Genomic DNA, 26,491 nt, shown 5'->3' with positions numbered 1-26,491 from the left:
TATATACGACGACCCCGCGAGGGTCGGTTATTGTCCGTGCCACGTCCCTTATCCCGTTGCGTTGAAAGAACTGATACATAACCTTATTGAAACGTTAACCTAGGATGAATTGTATAACTGCCAATTAATAGGTCCTCGAGCTATTATGTATCGCGATTGATTCGAAATTGTACAACATAATCTCTTTTGTTAAAATAGTCAAAACCTATGAAGTGGCAGTTATAATCGTGTTAAATTAATGTAAATACACGACCTTATAAATAACTTAAAATAAAATTATAGAACTATTACAGATAATATAATCGTTAAGATTACATAGATAATATCCTATTCTTATTTCAGTAGTCGCTCTAGTAACCTTATACCTGCCTAAGAAAAGGAGGAAATATTTTCTTCGTAGTGAGTATTATGTACCCATCTTCATTATCATATTTAAGGAACATTTTGTTAAATTATTAAAAGATTAATGGTGTGCAAATTAAAGGGTTGTGTGTAAAATAAAATAGTTTAATAGTTATAAATCGTTCCTGGTGACGATAGTACTGTATCCTCGTTTTCCTAAAGCACATCCACTATTATTTCAGTATTTCTTATTTATAAATGAATACGTCAAATTGTTAAGATTTAACTAACAGTAATTTAAATCAATATGCCAAAGACCAATCGTTGGAAAAAATAACAGGGATCTATCAAATATTATTTTCACTAAATAGAAGATCAAATATATCATGATTCAAAGAAGCTTTAACGAGCACCAATCTAAAGATGTATTTTGATGATTGTTTTGAGTAAGTTTATTTTATGTAAATTCCAACAGGCCGCTGCTGATGGCTACACTGTCTGTCACGCGCAGTTTATGTGAGATATATAAATATATACACTATTTTAATGTCTAAGTGACTACCTACACTATTAAACTCTAGATTTATTCTTTGTCATTTTATAATAAAATATAGTTGAAAATTAAACCTTTATTTATTATTCATGATTCCTCATCCTAACTTATTTAAGATCTAGTTATCAGACGAAAGAACTTCGGACACATGAAGTTAATTACACCTTCAGATGAAGACTACTTTAAAAAACAATAACCGATAATTTAATATTCGGTTTCGGCCACAAAATCGAGTTTCAGCCTTTATTTCAGTTCCGATCAAACATGGACCAAGAATCCTGTATTTGTGAAATGTCCATCGTTCGAGTAACTGAGCTCCCCCGCGCCGCTGGCTGATGCATGGAGCATAGCCATGGTCTTATGTCTCAAGAAGTAACATATTATCCTAAAAATGTAAACAAGAAGTTTGTGATATCAAAACGAATGTTTTATTTTTGTATGTTTGTGCAAATAAATGCTTAAAAAATTCTAAACTTCAATATACACTGTTGCAATGTGATGACACGTGAGTTTCGGTTTCGGATTGGGCAGAAAAACCTGTTTTGATCGGATGCTAGTATATATATGACGACACGCTTGAAATTCACCAATTTCAATTATCACATTTAAAATTACGTATAATTTTTTTCGTCTATGAGTACATAATTATGACATGGCATGACTTACAACGGTCTACTAACTAGAAAGGTATCAAGACATTTACCACGAGAATCGAGCCCATAACTGCTTGTGCCTGTGTGACAGAACCTCAGTTTATTTGGTACATAACCTAGAAGATAAGGTCAGGCAATATTTTTACTGACTTTATTCACAGGCATGATAAAATGAAAATAAAGAGGGGTAAAATAAAGAGAAGTCATGAGGCCGAGATTCCAAAAAAGCATACTTTGGTTTTTTTTCTATAGTGTAATGTATATTTTTATTCTTCGTTCATTCTCTCAACAATTATTTCGTTTCGTCGAATTCTTCATTGCTGAGCGTTTCGCTATTAGCCTATTTTGAGTGACGTAGGGCTGCGAAGCAACCTGTCTTCAGCCTCGGTCAGGTTCAGGGTGCGATTTTGTTGGGGTCCTTGGCGTGGCGGATACGTGCGGTGCCGTTGTTGCCGGGGATACCACGTGACAGGATTTTGTGGGTTGGCTGCTAGGACCCCAACATCTACGATAAAGAACTGCTCAACCTCTTCGATCCTTCTTGTGGCTCGTGCGGTGCTGGGGCACGGATCAGCATCGGGATTCTTCCCTCTGGCCGAGCAAAATTTTTTTAACCCCGGCTGACATCGTGATGGAGATGGTGTCGTGGAGTTTGGACAACTGAACTCAAGAGACTGGCGGGTGATCATCCAGGGAGTTTCTGCGGAGCCACGTGTCATGGAGACCCGCTATGATAAGTGACCACAGTTAACCTCCACCCACGTGTCAGAAATATGTCGAACCCTCAGTGTAGTTTAAATTAATATTAGATTAATCAAAAATGTATTTCGGTCCATAGTGTAGATTTAAAATAATTTTGGGTTGTGTTAAACTCGTTCGTTTAATCCATAAAAGGAAGATAAAGTTGTTTGTTCATTCAAATTTGTATTAAGCTTAAAATTGTGTTTCCTTGTATTTAATTACTTTCTACATTAGTCTAATTTAATTTTTTTCTCCAATCCAATCTGATTTTTTTTTAATATATATTTACCTCTCTGCGATTTAGTTCGTCGCGTTAAGAAAGAATTAATATTCTCTTATTCTATGCTCTTTTAATTTAATTACATTACATATATTTATTACATTTTTTTTTAACGCGCGACAACAGAACGCCTTATTTAATAATACTTAATAATGTTATTTACTAAATTTTTGCACATTATGAAGCATACTTCTAAGAACATTCTGCTACAATTTCCATTTCTTTCTTATATCTCATTGCTGCAGAGGCAAGTCTGCTTAGGGGTTTTTTGGTGTTCCGCCCACGGCTCGTTGGATAAAGAATTCTCTTAGCGACCATTAAAAATAATAACGATACTTCTTTTTACTAAAGGAATATAATTATGTAAGTTTAAAAAATAGCAATCATAAGATTAGACAAGAAACCTCCCTGTACAACTTTTTCCTATACCTACCGCATACCTAATTAATTACCTACACCACTTTAGACAACGAATTCATGCCAAAATAATAATAAGTTTAATAATTAATAAGCGCTAAAATCTCGAATAGTATAAAACAATTCGCTTCTACATGCAGCAAGATAGCTTAATGTGAAATTAAAAAAAAAAAAAAAAAAAAACCAAAGGGCATTCATTAGTGAACAGTATTTTTGAATTTTTGTTAAAAATGGAACAAATAAAATCATATTTTTTCCAATGATATGTCTTTTTTTTAAATAAAAAAAAATAAGTTATAATTGAAAAAATTAAAATATTTTAATTCAAAAACAATTATTTAGTACCGAGAGAAATCGTGCCCACAGTTTTCATAAAATTTTGACTAGAACTTTAAAAAAAGGTTTGAGAAAACGCGCAAAAAGTTTGACACGACGAATTAATTAGGTTTTTTCTTTTGTAATCAGACATATAATCATCGATAGATCTTATTATTTTATTGCCTTGCTCTTTATATTTATGTGCTGGGTTATGTTATTATGACGTACGTCCTGCAGTGGATTACGATAGGATATGTGATGATTTTCTCTTTAATTTAATATTTTTGAAATACTCAGTCAGTCAGTCAGTTCAGCCAAAGGCAGTCCACTGTCAACATCCCAATCCGCAATCTTCACCCAGCCTATACCGGCTATCTTACGTAGATCGTTTGTCCAACAGGTCGGAGGACGTCCCACACTGCGTTTGCCAGAAGCTTTTTGAAATAGTGGTGGCCTAAAATAAAGAGGTCAGCCAAAAAGCATTTGAATGTCTTTGATGTAAATTAAACTGTTAGTTAGTTTAGTTGTTTTTTTTTCAAATAAACGAATTTAATTGAAATTCTATTTTTTTTTGTTATTATACCGATTTTGGGCGCAAATATACCGAACTTAGTAGGCAGCTCTACTGATTTTAGGTTATATTCCACTATACACTGTTAGTTCTCCCGCACACATACAATTGTAAGTTGGCCGACTACCGAACAACTAAATTGCGTACTTTTACAATTTAGTTGATCAACTTTATTTTGTTGGTTGGTTAGCCGCAGACTATTCGATTTAATCAGTGATAGTGTTGCTAGCGCGGTGCGTGTGCGCGAAAATGCGGAAAAAAAAACGCTCTAATGGCACTAATAATAAAAAGAAGACGAAAACAAAAGAGAAAATTTTGGGTGCACCTAAGTATAAGTAATAGATTAGAATATGGGAAGCATCATACATTGCATTCTAAACTCAGATGTCATCCAGATAAATTTTTTGCATACTACAGAATTAGTAGTTCGTCTTTTGATGAGCTCGTATATCTAATTGGGCCAGCAATAATCAAACAGGACACACCTTTCCGACCCGCTATAGCCGTTGAAGAAATATATATTTTTTTAAATATAATTAATATACATCCACGGGCTTTTGAAACCCATGTCCTTTTTAGGTTTAAAGAATTTATTCTCAAAAAGAAAATTCACTTACATGAGAACAACATAATAAATGTATAATACAAATATTCGCCTTATAAGTAGGTACTTAGTTAACGGAATATAGTTTATATAAGTCGTTTTATATTTGTTCTTAATCACTATAAAAGTGGTTTTTTATTTTTAAAACATGCTATTTTTTTTAAATTAAGGTTCATCTATACGTTCTCTACTTTTTCGTTTGCAACGACTGATCGGGACGCAGACGTCGTACCCGTCGACGAAGATCCGGGCGTAGGGAAACCACGCGCAAGCGTGTAGTCGTCTTCCATCTTGCCGTGCGACTGACCAACTAAGTTGGATAGTCAGCGAGCTTGTATAAGGTAACCGTGCTAACAAACAGTTGGACAACTTTTTAACTGTACGTCGATCGGAAGTGAATTTCGATTCTGATGCAATCGATATCCGATTAATTAGTTGGACAATTTAGTTGGAGAAAATGTGCGGGCTAGCATATGTCACTACACCTATTAGTATACTTTGTGATTTAATCGGCCAACTTACAATTGTATGTCTGCGGGAGCACTTATAGAAGACGTGACTGTTCGCGACCACATTGCGCCCACTTTGCCCACAAGATATAGGTGGATCAGGGTTGATTTTCGTCAAAACGTGGCAGTAGTTTAAAAAAAAAACTTTCAATGTCGAGTTGGAAACGTTAAATGTTATCTCTCATTTGATTCGGAAAAAACACAACGACGAATACCCGGTAATCTATGCTGAATTAAGTTTTAGTCCAATCCATGCGAAATATTCACTCACAACGCCCACAGTTGCACGTTTTCACGGTGCTGCCATATTGCGAGCACACAGCTAACACCTGACAGTGCCCAAATATGCGTTCCACCTATAAAATTCACCTACAACGCCCGTTACGTTATTTACGGTAGTGGAAGTGGAACGGATATTTCAGCGGTCGTGGTCGATGGCGTTGTGGGCCTTTAGTGGAAAGCGCCTGTATGTAAGTATGACCCGTACGAGCGTAAACCGGAACGCAGTTTTAATCTGTGATATGTCAACTATATTTTCTAATTTCTTGTCAAACAAGTGAATTATGAAAGGAATGAGTTATTCTAAGATTTTAAATTCTAATGAAATTAAAATTTGAAGTTAAGTATTGTACCAGGAGTAAAAACTGTAATTATGATCTGGTCATTAAATCGAAAAATAATATTAGGGACAGCCATGAGGCTGACTCCTACATTCATAATACCAATCTTTCAAGGTGGGAATGAAAACGACTCTATTAATCCTCAAGCAGATCTTAATGAGAAGACAGGATGGGATAGAGTACGAGCGATGTACTCTAAAAAGTAAATACTGTTTATATATTTTTTAAAAGGCACAGTAATCGAATCGTATTACTAAATCATAACCTAATGATAAGCAAAATTTAAATGTTTCAGTGAATTTGATGAAATATCAGTAGAATTACACAGTGTAGCTCAAGCTACTATGAGTGGCCTATTTATAGGAGCGTGCTTGGGTGGTTTTGCAAAATCAAGAGATGCTTATTTAAACTTTATAGAAAATAATCAAGCAACCATTTTTCAGTCAACTTTTCAAGCAAAGGTAAATATAATATAAAAGATTTACTTTGTATTGTGGGCTATTCATAATTTATTTGTTTACGTAGATGTTTCATATACACATAGTATAACACTCACACATTACACCCATAATATATTATGTTTCTTCTTTCTTGCAAAGTTTATACTGAAGAAAATATTTTATTAAGAATATATTTTATTATTTTATAAAAGCAATTTAGAATCACATATACTGCACTAGGTAGGTCACAGTCAGATGACAGCCCGTGACTACAGAATCTCTCTCTCAAATAGTCTCAAGTAATAATGATTAAATAATTTATTAAATAGCCAAATAAACAGCTAAAGTATTATATAAGATTACTAAAAAACAAATGCTTGAATATAAGAAGAGAATTCAATGTAACTTCTTTCAGTTATACTTATTTGAAACATTTCAATGAGTAAGGAGAGTACAATAACAATAATATAAATAGCCACAAATGCATCAATTTTATAAATGTTGAAATAAATAATTTCTGAAGCTATCTCGTAGTTCAATTTAATTTGTTGAAAACTACTTGAATTGAGACAAACCCTAGAGGTTTCTTATAATTACTATATTTTTTTTGCAGAAAAAATTACAAGATTATGTTACAGTGGCTTTTGCAAAAGGTGCTTACCATTGGGGATGGAGACTGGGCATTTTTACTGGAATGTTTAGGTATAATAAAATAATTCACTAGCATATTGTAAAAAAAGCAGCAAATATTAAGAACTTTAATTTTATTAACTTAGTGCTCTTTAACATTAACCTTATTATAGGATTTAACTTCAATTTAAACGTTTCATTTGTTTTATAGTTTAGTTTCCACTACAATATCTGTGTACCGTGATCAAAGTTCACTTGGAGAATATGTAGCAGCAGGGACCATTACAGGAGCTATATACAAAGCCAATTTGGGAGCTGCTGCAATGCTAGTTGGAGCACTTGTAGGTAATGATAAAAATTATTAATATAGTATTATTAAAAATTATCAAATTTAATAATTTCAACACACATAATATAATTTATTAAATAATTACTGTACATGTTTAAATGTTTGCTAAATAATTGTTTTATTTATTTTTCTACAATTGTGCTAACCAAATTTTATACAGTTACGTTTGTATGTCATATTTATTGCAGCAATCTATTAATTTATTTTAGCATTTTCATCACAAATTTATTTATTAGTTTCATTTTCACCCCTTTATTAATATTATAAATCTATATATAGGTGTTAGACTCTTAACTATGTTTCTTCAAATAGTGGTATTCTAGAGGTGATCACATTCCACATGAAAAAAATTCTAGCCCATTCTTAAATTTTGCCTTGTCTTAATATCCGAGCACCTCTGGCAATGTACTTCTGCATAATCGTCCAATACTATTTTTCTTAGCCCTTAAAACTTCAATATACTAAAATATTAATACTAACTGCCTCATATAACTAAAACACAGCATATGAAAATGAATTCTTTTTCTGTACATGTTCTTCATTGTAAATTATAGTCGTGCTTACGCGCTCAATAAAGATATCATGCGGAAACAGTCTATCAAAAGAGCGTCTACTTGGACAAAGTAGAGTTTCAAAAATGGACTTAGAATTTTTTTCACTCGGAACGTGATGTATATTACACCTATAAAACCCCCAATTGAAGGAACGCATCTAGAAGCTGAACACCTTATAAAAATCTCGTATCACAATGTTTGTCCGCGCTAATCTTGGAAACTTCTGGACCGTTTTTAATGAAATTTTGCAAGGTTATGTAACTTTGTCGAACTTAAAATATAGACTATTTTATTATGATTAATGACCACAATATTTATATTTTAAACTTTAAAAAAATTGGTAGTACGAAGTTCGCCAGATCAGCTTGTATTTTATAAAGGCATATCTCATGTCTCAAAGACAAATAACTGAGAATATAAAAAAATTTTAATATGCAATAACATTATTTTTATTTCCAGGGGGAGTGTTGAGCATGTTAGGGGGAATTTTAATTTTAACCATACTTAAAATAAGTGGAATATCTATGGACGACATTAGAAAATCTTTATATAAATTGAAGGAAGCAAGGTAAATATTTTTCCGAATTAAATAATTTGCAAAGTTTAAAAAACCTAATATTTATGAAAATAAAATATAAATTTAAATACTAACATGACAATGATCTTGATTAGGTATAACAGGAATGATTTTTGTTGAATAATGATATTTGATGATATCGTATATAAGAATATTGATTATTTGTATGAGGGATCTTTCTGTTGAAAATATCCACATATAAACAAACTATAATATAACACTCTAAAATATATCTAAAACAATTTGTACCAACAATATACTATTTAAAGTAAAATTGTTCTCCATACTATGGTTTTGAAACAACTTTCTTATTAAGATTCTAGGCTTAAAAATAATGCTCAAAAATCACGTAGCATTTTGTATCCACCTTTAATGTTCTATTGCACCTTATCTACTAGAGATGAATATAATTATGTTATGATAATTATATAGTGGACTGCAATAGGCTGAAGTGATGAAATAACTTGGAATAAATTTATTAAACATTATACATATATAGAATTCACAACTTAATAAATAAATATTTACAGATAGCTTTGGTACAAATCATGTCCACGTGGAATTGTGCCAAGAATGCTGGCAGCATTTCCCCATTGAATCGCTATGCTGATTCTCTGGGCAAAATGCACCAGCCCTATTGTTACCAGTGGAGACAATAAGACGAGGAGTTATCGCATTGAAAAATTTATTAGCACTGCTACTCCAAGGTCCAAGTGTTTAACTGCAAACAGCACAAAGATGTAATTTGGAATTAGTGACAAATATTTGTGCCGTTTAGTTGTTTCAGCTTTTTCTGCTGGAAATAAATTGTTAATAGCACTTGGAATTGATAAAAACTAATTGAAGTACATTATATTGATGTATAACATATTAACTCAACATAAGCAGGATAATGTAGGGAAGTAGTTTTTCGTCCAACTTGTTTTACAGTTTAGTTTATTGTAAAACAAGTTGCACGAAAATAATACATATATAGGTAGCTATTATAGGTGTGAGATTATTAAAGCTATATAAAAAAAGATAAAATGACTTGTCGGATTTATTATCTTCTTCTTATATATAATATTCTCGTATAACCACACATACCGGATTGCGCAATCATCATATGATTGCCTTTATAGGTCATAAATTTATGATATTCATGCATAATAATCAGTTAAATAATTTGAATATGATGTAAAACCATAATTGAAGTACTCTTTAATTAAAAAAAAAACGGGCTGGGAAAAAATATAGAAAGTGAAATCATGAGAAACATAAATGCTGAACAGTGACACTAAGGATGACGTGTTACCAATGTATTTTTTGAGAAAGAGATAAATGTATATCACAGTGGTTGTTCAGTCGCTTGTCAGAGCTAACAAACTTTTTTTTTATTCTTTGTAATACTCATTCTGTTTGTGATATTGTTACAGACAAGATCAATTCAACCAGGCAGTCGACAAAAGTGCGTCCGAAAAACATGATAGCTTGACACAACACCATGATGAAATTGTTGGAAGCCAAGGTTTCAAGAAAATAGAAGAGCTACACTAAATTATTTATAGATTTTTTTTATTTAATTCAGTGAATAATATATTTAATTAGTAATTAAAACAAATTTACTAAAAACTTTTGGTTTTTTTTTTATTATTACCTTGACATGTTGTATCTGGACCTAGTTATTAATGAAAAAAGTGTTAGGTACCATAGAATAACCAACTTTTAAAATGTAGAACTCGGAAAACGTACAACTAAATTATTAAGACAATGTGGGAAGTTCATTATACAAACATTTAATAGGCTGCATATAAAAAATGAGTTCGCTATTCTGACCGTCCATTTCGTAGGACAGTTATTATTCCACGTAGGTATATTATCTAATTATAACAATATGCAGATATATAATAGTAATAATTTTATAAATTGTTTTGTTAAAATAATATAAAATAAATATATATTGTTGTAAGTCAGTCAGTCAGTTCAGCCTATTGCAGTCGTATATTGTTAGTAAGTAATAATTTGTAATATCGGAAACTGTTAATGGTTGAGTGATAGCATTTTGTTTGTCATTTGTGTATTATTATAATACCGTTTGTTTCCAAAATAAAAGAAAATAATAGACGGACATGCTATTTAGGCATTTTAAATGCTTAATAGAGTCAAGAACGTACAAATATTAATTCGCTTTTACACATATGTGGACCTTTATTCATGATATTCATTATATAGTGTTTCTATATGTATTACTATACATACTCTGTGATATAGTGTCATGTCACGTTCCGCCTGAGCCTGAATGTGCAAGCGAGAGCGCGGAAAAAGCGATAGAGAGACACGATCGGCCCAAGAGTTAGTTGTAAATAAATTGTTAACAGCACATTTTTACTTGTAATTGACCTGTAGAATAAAAAAAAAATTAAATTAACGAGTGTAAATAAAAAATCGAAAAAAAATATATTTGTTTTTCAATTAACTGCCTCTTTCAGTGATAATAATTGAATTCAATTTTAAAAAGTGTGCAATTTTTCATCAATGCTTCTTTATGACGTTATCACGTAAAATTCTCCCGTACTAATAGATACAACCATCACTGAGGTTCATAGTTTGATATATAATACCTACTATTTTGGCAGTCTTCAAAATTTACTGAGGTTGCTACCTCTAAAGCACCGACCAATCTCCGTCGTGTCTTCTCCATCTTACGTGACATTGGTGAAATCATCTGTGCTATTCGTCACTAGTGAAAGCCATTAATTCTAAATTCATTCATTCATTCAACTATCACTGGTTTTTAAAGTGATATTAACATTATGTTTATTTTTGACTTGATAATTATTGTGGTACATAGTAAATAAAGGCTATCTTTATAATAACACCTTACCTTTGTATAACTTTAAAAACCTAATTTCCCTAACCGAGTACTTGGATTTATCGATATTGTATCGACATGTTACAACTGCGGCTGTAAGCAACTTGTCAGTGTAGTTGCGTGCGGCATCTCATTATACCATGGAGCATAGAGAATGCTCCATGCATTATACTGTAACTAGCTGTGCCCGCGGCTTCGCCCGCGTTTAAATCAGTGAGTCAAAAAGTTTTCCCGGCAAACTTGCCACGATGTCCTTAGATGACGAAGTGGCTTCTTACGGACCGGGACAGATATAATATCATAAATAACGGTTCGTTATTAAACAGGTTTGTTATTTTTATTGGCGTCCTGTCGTGTTGGCATTGGCGCGTTAGCACGTTGGCGCATGGGCGTGTTGGCGTCTTGGCGTGTTGGCGTGTTGGCGTGTTGGCGTATTGGCGTATTGGCGTGTTGGCGTATTTGCGTGTTGGCGCGTTGGTGTGTTGGCGTATTGGCGTGTTGGCGTATTGGCACATTGGCGTGTTGGCGTGTTGGCGCATTGGCGTATTGGCGTGTTGGCGTATTGGCGTGTTGGCGCATTGGCGTGTTGGATTGTTGGCGTTTTGACATGTTGGCGTGTTGGCGTGATGGCGTGTTGGCGCATTGGCGTATTGGCGTGTTGGCGTGTTGGCGTGATGGCGTGTTGGCGTGATGGCGTGTTGGCGCATTGGCGTGTTGGCGTGTTGGCGTATTGGCGTGTTGGTGTATTGGCACATTGGCGTGTTAGCGTGTTGGCGCATTGGCGTATTGGCGTATTGGCGTGTTGGCGTGTTGGCGTATTGGCGTGTTGGCATGTTGGCGTGTTGGACTGTTGGCGTGTTGGCGTGTTGGCGTGTTAGCTTATTGGCGTGTTGGCATGTTGGCGTGTTGGACTGTGGGCGTGTTGACGTATTGGCGTATTTGCGTGTTGGCGCGTTGGCGTGTTGGCGTATTGGCGTGTTGGCGTATTGGCACATTGGCGTGTTGGCGTGTTGGCGCATTGGCGTATTGGCGTGTTGGCGTGTTGGCATATTGGCGTGTTGGCATGTTGGCGTGTTAGACTGTTGGCGTGTTGGCATATTGGCGTGTTGGACTGTTGGCGTGTTGGCGTATTGGCACGTTGGCGTATTGGCGTGTTGGCGTATTGGCGTATTGGCGTGTTGGCGTGTTGGCGTATTGGCACATTGGCGTGTTGGAGCATTGGCGTATTCGCGTGTTGACCTGTTGGCGTGTTGGACTGTTGGCGTGTTGGCGTATTGGCACATTGGCGTATTGGCGTGTTGGCGTATTGGTGTATTGGACTGTTGGCGTGTTGACGTGTTGGCGTATTGGCACATTGGCGGGTTGGCGTGTTGGCGTGTTGGCGTATTGGCACATTGGCGTGTTGGCGTATTGGCGTATTGGCGTGTTGGAGTTTTGGCATGTTGGTGTGTTGGCGTATTGGCGTGTTTAAGTTAAGCGGACAATAAAAAAAAGTCGATGTTTCCGATTTTAGTAATTTTCCAATATGCAATGAATCAAAACTAATGAATGAAAACTATTGCTAGCGGGCGTCAGATGTAGCCCGGACGACGACCACTGACTTCTGCGCTCAGTCACATTATATAATTTATATGTAGAAAGCCGGTAGAGATAACTCTAGAATAAGTCTCTTCCAGCTAATCTGCGGTAGTTGTTTTATTTATTTTTTATTTTATTACTGGACTTTCATTTGGACAAAATATCTGTGTTTTTACGGCAATAAAATATATAGCCACCCCCTATCTTCTCGTGGGTGTCGTAAGAGGCGACTAAGAGATAAAATATTTCCACTACCACCTTGGAACTTAAAAAGCCGACCGGTGGCGAGATAACCATCCAACTGCTATCAAACGCCCTTAGCAGTGGAATATCAAAAAATCCGTTCTTAGCGGACGTTTACTAACTATAATCTACATCCCTGCTAAATTTCATCTTTGTCCATCCTGGATGGATGGACCATCCAGCGGTTTTTGAGTTCTCGTGATGAGTGAGTCAGTGACCTTTCTCTTTTATATATATAGATTACGATGCATTATTTGGACTCCTTTTCACCATCTATAGAGCATACATTTTAAATTTCGTCTCCTACTTTAAAAACATAGGCCTTTCATACAAACTTCCGACCCTCGTTTTATCTTATACGTCCTATACAAAACCTACTTGCCAAATTTCAAGTATTAGAGATTTCGTGATGAATGAGTCAATCTACCATCCCCCGTTTTAACCCCAAAAGAGAGTTTATTTCTAAAGATACATTATTTGGATACCTCCTCATTATCTATAGAGTATACATTTTAAATTTCAAGTAGCTGACTTCAAAAACATAGGACTTTCATACAAACTTCCAACCCCCGTTTTACCCCCTTAGGGGTCGAGTTTCGTAAAATCCGTTCTTAGCGGATGTCTACGACCTATAAGGAGCCTACAATTGAGAAGCTAAATTTCAAGTTTGTAGGTGTTATAGTTTCGGAGATTTCGTGATCTGTGAGTCAATCTATGAACCCCCGTTTTAACCCCAAAAGGGAGTTGATTTCTAAAGATACATTATTTGAACGCCTCCTCACCATCTATAGAGCATACATTTTAAATTTCAAGTCTCTTACTTCAAAAATATAGGACTTTCGTACAAACTTCTAACCCCCGTTTTACACCCTTAGGGGTCGAGTTTCGTAAAATACGTTCTTAGCGGATGTCTAACACCTATAAAGAGCCTACCTGCCAAATAACAAATTTGTAGCTCTTATAGTTTCGGATATATCGTGATGAGTGAGTCAACCTACCATCACCCGTTTCAACCCCAAAAGGGAGGTGATTTCTAAAGATACATTATTTGAACACTTTCTCACCATCTATAGAGCAAACATTTTAAATTTCAAGTCTCTTACTTCAAAAATATAGGACTTTCGTAAAAACTTCTAACCCCCGTTTTACACCCTTAGGGGTCGAGTTTCGTAAAATACGTTCTTAGCGGATGTCTACCACCTATAAAGAGCCTACCTGCCAAATAACAAATTTGTAGCTCTTATAGTTTCGGATATATCGTGATGAGTGAGTCAACCTATCATCCCCCGTTTTAACCCCAAAAGGGAGTTGATTTCTAAAGATAAATTATTTGAACGCCTCCTCACCATCTATAGAGCATACATTTTAAATTTCAAGTCTCTTACTTCAAAGCATAGGACTTTCGTACAAACTTTCAACCCCCGTTTTACTCCCTTAGGGGTCGAGTTTCGTAAAATCCGTTCTTAGCGAGTGCCTACGTCTTATAAGGAGCCTACCTGCCAAATTTCAAGTTTGTAGGTCTTATAGTTTCGGAGATTTCGTGATGAATGACCTTTCGCGTTTATATATATACTAGCTGTGCCCGCGGCTTCGCCCGCGTTGAAATCAGTTTGTCACAAAGTTTTCCCGGCAAACTTCCAGTGAAACTCTCATCAAAATCGGCTTTGCCGTTCCGTAAACCTTCCTCTTGAAGCCCTCTCTCCATTTGTGAAACCGCATGAAAATCCGTTAAGTAGATTTTGAGGGAATCGGTCACATACGCTTTTGGGAACTTTGTTTTATAATACACTAACTGTTGCCCGCGACTACGTCCGCGTGGTTATGAAGATATGCATTACTATTAAGATGCTTAACGCAAATTATTTTTTTATTTCAGTCACTTGAAATGCTTATCACTCTGAGTAACTTTTTCAAAGGCACAATTTAGTATAATTTAATAGTTATTTTTATAAAACCTCTCTATACACCACATTTTTAGTTTTATTTTCAGGCTGCAGTATGAATAACCTATTAGGCGAACTTGTTGCTACTGTATATGTTTCATACAAACAATCAACCCCAATTAAACCCCCTTAGCGATGGAATATCGCAAAATCCGTTCTTAGCGGACGTCTACTAACTATAATCTACCTCCCTGCCAAATTTCATCTTTGTCCATCTTGGATGGATGGATTATCCAGCGGTTTTTGAGTTCTCGTGATGTCAATCAGTGACCTTTCTCTTTTATATATATAGATTACGATGTATTATTTGGACACTTCCTCGCCATCTATAGAGCATACATTTTAAATTTCAAGTCTCTTACCTTAATAACATATGACTTTCATATAAAATTCCAACCCCCGTTTTATCCCCTTATGGATCGAGTTTCGTAAAATCCGTTCTTAGCGGATGTTTACGCCCTATAAGGAACCTATCTGCAAAATTTCAAGTTTGTAGCTGTTATAGTTTCAGAAATTTCGTGATGAGTGAGTCAACCTACCATACCCCATTTTAACCCCAAAAGGGAGTTGATTTCTAAAGATACATTATTTGAACACCTTCTCAACATCTATAGAGCATACATTTTAAATTTCAAGTCTCTTACTTCAAAAACATAGGACTTTCATACAAACTTCCAACCCCCGTTTTATCACCTTAGGGGTCGAGTTTCATAAAATTCGTTCTTAGCAAATGTATATGTTCTATAAGGAACCTACTTGCCAATTTTCAAATTTGTAGCTGTTATAGTTTCGGAGGTTTCGTGATGAGTAAGTCAATCTACCATCCCCCGTTTTAACCCCAAAAGGGAGTTGATTTCTAAAGATTCATTATTTGAACACCTTCTCATCATCTATAAGGTATACATTTTAAATTTCAAGTCTCTTACTTCAAAAACATGGGACTTTCATACAAACTTCCAACCCCCTTTTTACCCCCTTAAGGGTCGAATTTTGTAAAATTCGTTCTTATCGGATGTCTACGCCCTATAAGGAGCCTTTCTGCCAAATTTCAAGTTTGTAACTGTTATAGTTTCGGAGATTTCGTGATCAGTGAGCCGACCTACTATCCCCCGTTTTAACCCCAAAAGGGGGTTGATTTCTAAAGATACATTATTTGAACACCTTCTCAACATCTATAGAGCATACATTTTAAATTTCAAGTCTCTTACTTCAAAAACATAGGACTTTCATACAAACTTCCAAACCCCGTTTTATCACCTTAGGGGTCGAGTTTCATAAAATTCATTCTTAGCAAATGTATATGTCCTATAAGGAACCTACTTGCCAATTTTCAAATTTGTAGCTGTTATAGTTTCGGAGATTTCGTGATGAGTAAGTCAACCTACCATCCCCCGTTTTAACCCCAAAAGGGAGTTGATTTCTAAAGATACATTATTTAAACACCTTCTCACTACCTATAGAGCATACATTTTAAATTTCAAGTCTCTTCCTCCAAAAACATAGGACTTTCATACAAACTTCCAACCCCCGTTTTATCCCCTTAGGGGTAGAGTTTCATAAAATTCGTTCTTAGCAAATGTATACGCCCTATAAGAAGCCTACCTGCCAAATTTCAAGTTTGTAAGCATTATAGTTTCGGAGATTTCGTGATCAGTGAGCCGACCTACTATCCCCGTTTTAACCCAAAAAGGGGTTGATTTCTAAAGATACATTATTTGGACACCTTTTCACCATCTATCTATAGAGCTTACATTTTAAATTTCAAGTCTCTTACGTCAAAAACATGGGACTCTCATACAAACTTCCAACCCCCGTTTTACCCCCTTAGGGGTCGAGTTTCGTAAAATCCGTTCTTAGCGGATGCCTACGTCTTATAAGGAGCCTACCTGCCAAATTTCAAGTTTGTAGGTGTTATAGTTTCGGAGATTTCGTGATGAATGACCTTTCGCGTTTATATATAATATAGATATAGATACTGTAATGACACAGAATGTATCTGTGTGTGTAAAAAATGTAAGTGTGTTTTCACACGACTGAAGTAAAACTTCTTTAGTGATAGGCTCTCGGTAAAGAATACTATATTCTTTGGTGATAGGCCTGCACTGTGTCTTAAATATACATAACGTAACTGGCTATGAGAGAGTAAATGTGTTCTCGTACCTCTCGTTCCGTTCACCTCACCCGATCATAGTTTTCGTAACGCTCTAGTCACGCATTCACCATCTTATTTATTACTTCATAAATCGAATGTTCATTTTTCAATTTATCGTAAGTATTAAATTTGTTATCAACGTTCAAGAATGAAAAGAGCCTAATTTGTAATTTGTTGCCAAAGTTAAAATTTAAGGTCCTAGCCATGAAGCAAATCGCCTAATTTGCAATAAATGGTACAATTTGATAACCCTGCTTGAGTTCCGTTTCAAAAAGTGTTTCACATTAATGTTACCATTCTCATTACTTTTACTAATCGCGTTAATGCTACCATTTTTATATTTTTTTATAAATTAATTGTAATAAAGGCTGGAATATAAAAATATTTTGTCGATATTTTTTAACGAGGAATGTTAAAACAAAAAAAAAAGACGCAGTTAATTTTATATTTTTGTTTTTTCTTCGGACCTTAGATTTAAAAATAGCATTAGCATTCATTGAGATAATTGCGTATGTAATTTTTCTGAAATTACAATAGGCAGTTTCGAACCTAAGTTAAAAAGTTAAGCTTAATACATTATAAAGAATTAAAGATAGAGGCTGGCGATATAAAATTAAATTGTAGATATTTTTTGAACGAGGAATGTTAAAACAAAAACGCGGTTAATTTCATATTTTTGTTTTTTCGTCGGACCTTAGATTTAAAAATAGCATTCATTGAGATATTTGCGTAATTTTTTAAAACAATGTAGAAGTAAAAAAACGCAACTATAGTGTATTTCTCCACCAACTTTAAACTTGTGCAGAAAACAATACAGGTAAGTTTTAGTTTTTTTTCTACGGTATATTTAAAACTAAGTATTCTTTATTTTTATCCGACTATGGTGCATTAAAAGATTTATATTTGAGGGTTACTAACATAATTTTCACAACAACTGAGTAATTGATGAATGTTTTTCTTGTCGATGTTTTGATTGACTACAAAAATTCTACAAACATCATCTACGATTTTCTATTCAGGTATCACCACAACTGAATAGGACATTGATTTGTTTTCAAATATTATGTTCATTTTTTTCGTAATCAATCGGTTTTGAGTCTTTCAACCGCAATTATCTGTTAATGAAGATAGTAACACCAGAGTCACCAGTGATCTTAAAAAATTATGTGGGGTCAAGGGACACCGTAGGAACGAAGTTCCACGAAGTTCCTTCGGACAGCATAGAAGCAACACAATTTGAACAAAGAAAAAGGGATTTTATATATATTTTCTAGTTCTTGATTTTTTTTTTAAATTTTGTTGATTGGTTTTCAATTAAGTACATAAAAGTATTTAGGAAATTTAGTATTTTAGAAAATAACAAATACCGTAAAATAAAATAAATCAAACAAAATAACAATAAAATAATAATTCAAAGTATTAAGTGAAATAAAAAACATGTCTTTATTTATTTTTGTCGATAGTATAAAATTACATAAATATTTTTAAAAAAGTTAACTAAATATTACAAACGTCATATTATACAGTCTTGTGACTGATATTACGTCACTTCCGTTATACATTTTTCTTACGGTTTTAGTATCACATTTTTTTCAGTTCGGTCGCCCAGCCAAATATCAAGCCTGCCGTAAGTAACTTCGTTCCAATAATTCAAATCGCTCCGCGTCTAAGCACCGACGGTAGCGTGTTCAATCCCGTTTGGGGTGGGTGCTGTGTGGCTACGGCACTAAAGAATTTAGCCACCCCCTCTCTTCCCGTGGGTGTCGTAAGAGGCGACTAAGGGATAACAAGGTTCCACAACCACCTTGGAACTTAAGAAGCCGACCGATGGCGGGATAACCATCCAACTGCTGGCTTTGAAATACACAGGCCGAAGACGGGCAGCAGCGTCTTCGGTGCGACAAAGCCAGTACTGCGGTCACCAACCCGCCTGCTCAGCGTGGTGACTATGGGCAAAACACATGAGTTCACGTTATTTTTGGCGTAAACTTGTGGAGGCCTATGTCCAGCAGTGGACTGTGTAGGCTGTAATGATGATAAATACAGCAAATAAAAAAGCTTCAAATTTTTTATGTTCTACGACAATTTTCGTAAAAAGAGGTACAAAGTTTTTTCTTCACGTATTAATATATCGTATAATTATATCTAATAGTTTCCCAAAACGCAACGTAACGTAAAACAACAAACTCACGAAAATAACGAACATCGTACGAGAACAAACGCGTTGTCCATACTGATTATTGACTATTTAACCGTTTAACGAATCGAAATAAATAAGTCTAACGTGTAGTATAATGTATAAGAACAAAAATATTCTTAAAATATTAGTTTACAAAATTATGTTAGTTCTGGACGTTGAAAAGAAAATAGTTCTTAGTTATAATAGGTGAGACGTGTTTTGATACTTTAACGTAAAGTTTCTTCAAGCCCTAAACTGTAATTGAATTAATTAAAGTCAAATTGATGTATATAAAAAAGCATTTATTATTAAAACATTACACGGTATGGTACTGGATATAAAAATATATTGAAGTACATTTATTAAATACATTTTGACAAGATTTTGTGCAGTTATGTTTTTCCAATACTATATTTATATGTATTTTTAACTTTAATTGGAGCATTTAAATGTCAGTTGATAATTAGATACTACTAGTATGACTTTTACCTTCAATTATTTTACATTCCTTACAAAAAAAAAAAAATTATATATCTATAAATAATGGCAAGATATAATGCAGCATGTTAGCGTTAACTTTATTTTGAATAACCAATAATGTTAAAGAATCTTAATTAGTAGAGTACCTATAGTTTCGTCATAGGTTTTTGCTATTAATTTAGAAATTGTACTTATTTTTAAGCAATGTAGGTCTGGTTAACGAGACTGCACACATATAGTGCCAGTATTCAAGTTGTAGACGTCTTTATTTTGGTAGAAATTATACAAACAAAAACTGTGTTTTTTCGGTATGAACATTTTCGTGGGTATGATATATTAATGTGCTTGCAATTTCGTAACTGATTCTAAGAGTATATTAAGTATAAGAAATTCAAAAGTATATTCCTATAGTTTAAAAATGAATTTGAGTGCTTTTTTTGATGCACACTACAAATATACTTATTTTCTTAATACTTTTTCACTAGCAATTTATACACAGATTTACACATTAGTTATTAAATTCAGTAGTTATTAATTACAACAAACATTCAATAGAATGCAATATATAGGTTTAAAAGGAATTGATACAATAAAAAAAAAAAACGATTTAAACTAATGCAATCTTATAGTAAAATTTAGTTTTAAATAGGTATATTTTAATCAAACTTCAAAAACATAAAAAATTACATACATATATTGACTTGATGAATTATAATGAACCTTACTTTTAACAGCACAGCATGAAACAATATAAATTTACGTTACGATCTAAATAAAAATTCCCAAGTTGGCAGTTAATGTTACATACAGAAAATATTGCACAAATCTAACTCTATTAATACTCTAATAGTTCTAATACTGTTATTTAGAATATTTAGTTATTGCTTTACAAAGTGACTGTTGGTCAATTTCTACGTGTCTCTTTAACTAGTGAAATGTTACAAATATTTTGTCATATTTTAATTTATTTAAACTTCTATAAAAAATAATGAATAATAAAATACTATTAAAATATCGAAATTATTTTTTTTTTGGTAAAAAATTAAAAACGTTTTATTTTAAAGTGAAATTACAGAAAAGTTATTTTACTGATATTTGTAGATTTTTTGATAAAACGATTTCATACAAATAATACAATATGTTATGTGAATATTATAAAAGTGAAGTAATAACAGTATTAAATTACTTTATTCATAAAACTTAGTCATAAGCTAAAGCAATTTCATTGACACATCATAGAAATATTTAATTTAAATATCACATTAGATAATAAAAAGCAAAATAGTCTAAAACTAGAAACTTGTAATATAAAGTTTATGATAAAAAATTATTTGAATCTAATTAAAATTATGAAATATAATGATAGCATTGATTACTTTAAGTAGGCAAATTACTGAGTTGACTGTGCTTTAGTTATCCTTTTCGCTCCTCTATTTGGAGGGCCCTTTGGTTTCGCAAAGGCTGGTCGATGCAAGTTCCTCTTTGGATGAATTTCATCATACAAATATTCCTCAGTCAACTCTTTACCATCATCAATTTCCAGCTAAAAAAGAAAAAACATTGCATTTACATCATCTATTACAGCACATAAGAGCTAACATACTCATATATATGATTAATCTCGAATAATATTTACAACAAATACAATTTCAAACATCCTCAATACAAATACAATTTCAAACATCCTCAATACAAATATTTCTCGCCTAAAATGATTTATAAATAGTTAAAATTGTTTTACGGTATGAAATTATAAGAATCTGAATGAAGATGTTGCTTCTTACGAACATTACGTCTCATTAATTTAATTATATTTTTTGGCTTATATTTTTTAAGTAGTAAGTAGCTTTAATATTATATTGTGCAGAACTTATTATTATATATTTTATACTTGATTGTACACCACAAGTATATTACAAACAAAGCATAAAGATAGTTACAAACAGTGAAGTGCAATGAGCGTACTTATGGCTAATTAGCCATTTCTTCCAGGCAACCCAGACATAAAAAGGGAAACTTATTATCTAAATTGGGTAGGTGGTGTAAATGTATAATAAACTTACATACAAGTGTCTACATTCTAGTACTTATAGAAAATACATAAATAAATAAAAAGAAGAATAAAACTATAATATACTGGCTGTGCTCGCGGCTTCGCCCGCGTTGAAATCAGTGTGACAAAAAGTTCCAGTGAAACTGTTATGGCTTAGCCGTTCCGTAAACCTTCCTCTTGAAGCCCTTTCTGGTTCATTGAATTCGTCAGAATTGTGGTATGAAATAATGTAATAACATTATAGTATTTGAGAATTTGGATTAAATAGCACATAGTACAACAGAACTTACCCTCTTTTCAATTGTAAGTCCCATTTTTTCAATAATTTCTAGAAACTGTCCTTTGCAGCTGGAGTACATCATACGTTCTTTTATACTACAATTGTATCCTGGCATTGAATAGATGAATACTGCAATGAGATAAAGTTCATAATGTATATCAAGCAAGTTATTGTTATGGTTGACCTTTCTCCTATATGGATAAAAAAACCTGTTTTGAGTAGTAGGATGACACGAGCTGAATCAATCATCATACCTTTAGAAAACGAGACTACGACAGGTGATGATTGAATTTTTCAATCAATATGAAATTTGCAGATGATTCGAATCCGACATTTCTACTAAGCAATAACGCCAGACGCATGTACTGGAATGTGATGAATTTAGTCTTTAATTTTTTTTTGCATTCTATCTACAATATGCGTCAAATAGTTATAGTATTAGGTTAATCGTGCACTCGAAGGTTTGACTACTTAGGCTTCATAGCCTCAACATTAAGCACAAAAGACCGTACTCATGTACTGACGCAGTATTATAGGAGAGCCCTAGCTCTGGGTATCTAGCTCTTTTTTAATTTGTAGATTGGTCTGTGCTGAGGTCTCATTGGAGGTAAAACATTTGACATAGCTAAAGAAATAGGGAACATAGAGAGGCAATCGTAGTGGCGAACAACTATTATGGTGCAGTAGAATGTTACATTATCACCAATGGTAATGGGTTGGAATTTCCTGATGTGCCCACTAGTACCTACTAGTTGACCTTTACTCCCTACCAAACATTGCTCTAAGTTGAATGTTCGTATGCTATTTATATTGGTTACCTGCGATTTTTTAAGACCAAGATGTTTGTGATATAATATTTAAATGTAGTTGTTAATTCTAACATACTAAATTATAGTTATTATTTAATTGGATGATCTGCAACATGAGAGTTTTACCTTAAACAGAATGAATTAAGGTTACATACCTATACTTTCCATATGGTCACCTTCATGTGTGTGTTTGAAAATATACACATGATATCTTGCTTCATCACTTGGAACCTGTGCTGGTAAATCAGTCAGACTAATTATTGCTGCCTTCGATAGACAAATTTTTTCATCTTCTAAATCTATAATAAAAAAAAAGTATCATAAAATAGAAATATGTCTATAAATTAGGTTTATTATTATTATAAGATCAAATCATAATTGTATGGTAAACCTTACCTATTTTAAATTGTAGATAGTTATAGGATCCACGTTGGAGATCAATAATACCCTGTTTAGCTGATTCTGTAATAGGAAATGATATTCCCCCCATAGTCGATTGTCTGAAAATAGGTAAATAAAAATTGTTTTTTATTATTAAGTTAAAGAAAACATTAATAACACATCTGCAAAATTATTTTCTTGAGAGATTTTTTTTTCTTAAACTGCTACTAATACTTGTTGTAAATGTCTTAAAAGCACTATTTTTAATAAGCACTATTTTATTGGGTTATAAGAGTACATGTGGTAGATGTGAAAATACGAAACTTTATAATGTTATATGTAACAATGGTATATAGTGTAAATATTCATATAAAATAAAAAAAGTGACGTGATTCATTAAATAAATTCTTATATTTGCTTTGCTTAAAAATATGGCTAAAACTTTCATAACAGACCTGTATTCATAAGTTAAATACATCTTGTATTAATTTTATACAGTTCACCTGTATTTATGCTTGCTGATCTACTTACTTTAGCTTATAATTTTGAATTAAAATACTTCTTATCAATTTATAAGAAGCCTAGTTTTTTATATATAATAGCCAAAAGCCATTACACTCTAAAGCCATTTACATGTTATTTTGTTATAGTAAAAACCAAAATGATGATTGTTATAATAAAAATGCAAACTTTTTTAATTTCAAGAATAATGTACCTCGCATCTGTGCCATAATTTGGGTCATGTTCATTTTGTTGTAGTTCCTTCAAGGCTTCTTCTCTGTCAGTAAGTGGGGCTGGAGCATTGACACCACTGACATGAATTTTGTACCCTTTCAAACATACTTCATCCTAAGAGTCATAGAGTACATATTTCATTATATTGTAGATTTTGCTTTTATTATTATATATTTATTTATTATATATTTAATTTTTATATGAATATTTTTTTTCAAATATAGGTATGATTGAGCTTGTTAAGGTCCACGGGTGGGCAGAGGTGTTTTTCTCCATGTAGGATAAGGGTTTGAACTTTATTCATCAAGCTTCTCAGCTGGTCTTGACCAACAATTACTATCATGTATCAATAATAACAATCAGGACGAACAGCCTTGCAAGATATCGGAGGCATGGATAGCTTGGATCAATCACAAGTATCCACCCCAAGTGGGAATCGAACATGCAAACTCCAGTGTTCGGGTGAAAATATATACATATGACAAGTGAACTGCTAACCAGATCTTATTTACGACTAAAATATGACTTTACTATAAAAACTAATGTTGTTTATAAGATTAACCCATAATCACTATAGTAATAAATTGATTTGTGTATGTAGTGTTGGCCTATAAGAGGTTGTTCTTCTTGCATTTGTATATGATTTTTTTTGGAAAACCAAATAAACAAATAAAATAATATTTTTTTTTTTATTAATCTCGTAAACTAATATAGAATTTTTAAAATCTGATTATTAGAACACTAGATTAAATATTTAAATAATCTCTTGTCTTCTATATTATAAAGTATTCTCATTAAATTTGTTTTATATTACCTTGCTAGTAGCATGCATTTCATCTTTGATATGTGCAGAGCCAAATTCTTGCTTTAGTGTGGCTTTTGTTGAAGCATACAACATTTTATGCCTCACAGGAGCACTGTCTGGGGACCAACTGATTAAAAGCCATTCATATCCTAGGGAATTGGTTGTGTCAAACCTGAGAAATGAATTTATATTACAAGTTAATTATTTTGAAGTATGAATGTAGATTGAAGTGACTTTCTTTTAATGTTCTTTGTAAAGTGGCAACAAAGCAAAATTAGGTATTTTAATACTATGTTAAAACCGTGTAAAAGCAAGTTAAATGTGGTAATTTTACCTGTATAAAATATAGCATGGTAGATCTTCTTCTATTAGCGAAGGAACATATTTATCAAAATCATTCTCAAATGACCCTTTAACTAATTGAATTTTAGCTAATGTCAATTGTTCTAAAAATAATAAGTTTCTTAATTAAAAAAAAATAAATGATTTCTTTGATGATCTATCACAGCAGCAAGACCATAATGTTGCCTATCTCAGTTATTTGAGATTATTGATATCCTCATAAATAATTGTTATTTAACAATTTATTATGAGGATTTCCAACTTTACAAAAAAGTTATTTTTCATAAAGTAATATATTTCAAATAACTGTATATTATATTTCTAAATATTATTTAAAACTTTCTTCATACACTTAACTGCACACATATTAATTGGGACTAATGTATTTTCATCACATTCATTAACATTTAAAATAATTTTAAGCTTTCATTAGGTTAAATTAATTGGTAGGGAAATTATAATTAAAATAAATAAAAAATAAGCATTTTTTTATATTACAATCTGTTATAAAAACAGAGTATAGCTTAAAATATTACCGTTTTCTATGCTGACTTTGAGCAGTCTTATTTTTCCATCTCTACATTTACTCAAGTACTTTTTTAATTCAGAGTTAGCTGTAAGATAATAAATCACAAATGAATTACAATATCCCTTTCTGCTAATAAGACAACGAAGATAAAACCACATAAACTTGTTATCAGTTTGTATAAAAATATTATAAAATACGATTTTAATTAGCAATACGATAAATATCTACAAAAGGAGGTGCAAATAATACCTTGAATTCCAGTTTGATGAGACATTTTGTATAAAATGTATTAAATATTTATCATCTACAGTTTAATTTAACGATTATGAATACTAATATGTTATTTATAACGGGATATTATGTAGGTGCAAGCAAAAGTAATTCTGGAAAGTCCACTTGGGCTGTCTGTATGAAGAAGTTAAAAATAAATTGACTTTGACTTTACTGACGGCATAATGTCAATGTCATGTTTAATCAGTTCATAAACTATATTAAACACAATTACACAACTGAACCTAAAATAAATGAATTGATATCATATCAAAATTATAAGCGAAAATCAAGAATAACGTAATTTTAACCTAAATTTAACTTATTATTTTGGTTGTATAATGGCAGTGGAGGCCAGAATGCGAGTTAGACTTAGAATTGTTTGGCACGAATTTAAGGGTGAAATGAAGTGAGGGGGGATGAGGGGGTTCCCATCAACCTCCCCCATACCACTCGCAGTACAAGGTAAAGGAACAATCTTGAAAAAAAAAAATCCCATAGACATAACCTTAAAATTGGGCCGTTTATCGGCATAATTCCTTTCTGTGACACCTTCGGCGCTACGGAAGTCCTTCGCTTTTGCGTTAAGAATAATTGTGTTTGCTCGCAAACGAAAAAAAAAACCGACTTCAATTACATCGACAAGTAATACAACGTAGGTCGACGGGAAAAGTAGTCAAGTAACTACGCGTTACCAAAGAGT

The 26,491-nt window shown here is 33.0% G+C and overlaps 2 protein-coding genes and 1 long non-coding RNA gene across 3 annotated transcripts; 2 read left to right on the top strand and 1 right to left on the bottom strand.

Annotated features, from left to right (window-relative positions):
- On the top strand, positions 1–968 carry LOC123654657. Its single transcript, XR_006743261.1, has 2 exons — positions 1–399; positions 818–968. It is a non-coding gene; the product is annotated as an uncharacterized LOC123654657 (long non-coding RNA).
- Positions 969–5,482: 4,514 nt separating this feature from the next.
- Positions 5,483–9,758, top strand: LOC123654656 (RPII140-upstream gene protein). The gene is made up of 6 exons (XM_045590548.1): positions 5,483–5,810; positions 5,904–6,069; positions 6,662–6,750; positions 6,890–7,023; positions 8,041–8,149; positions 9,574–9,758. Exons 1-6 carry the CDS (start codon positions 5,641–5,643, stop codon positions 9,692–9,694), a joined length of 789 nt encoding a protein of 262 aa, XP_045446504.1. The 5' UTR covers positions 5,483–5,640; the 3' UTR covers positions 9,695–9,758.
- A 10,995-nt stretch (positions 9,759–20,753) lies between these two features.
- Positions 20,754–25,792, bottom strand: LOC123654655 (twinfilin). The gene is made up of 9 exons (XM_045590547.1): positions 25,768–25,792; positions 25,526–25,603; positions 24,982–25,093; positions 24,657–24,819; positions 23,823–23,956; positions 23,123–23,226; positions 22,882–23,025; positions 21,928–22,046; positions 20,754–21,127 (listed from the first exon to the last, which is right to left on the bottom strand). Exons 1-9 carry the CDS (start codon positions 25,790–25,792, stop codon positions 20,975–20,977), a joined length of 1,032 nt encoding a protein of 343 aa, XP_045446503.1. The 3' UTR covers positions 20,754–20,974.
- Between the last annotated feature and the right edge of the window lie 699 nt (positions 25,793–26,491).

Source organism: Melitaea cinxia, chromosome 6 (genome assembly GCF_905220565.1).
Source record: "Melitaea cinxia chromosome 6, ilMelCinx1.1, whole genome shotgun sequence".
Lineage (NCBI taxonomy): Eukaryota > Metazoa > Arthropoda > Insecta > Lepidoptera > Nymphalidae > Melitaea > Melitaea cinxia.
This window is presented reverse-complemented; position numbering and strand designations above follow the sequence as displayed.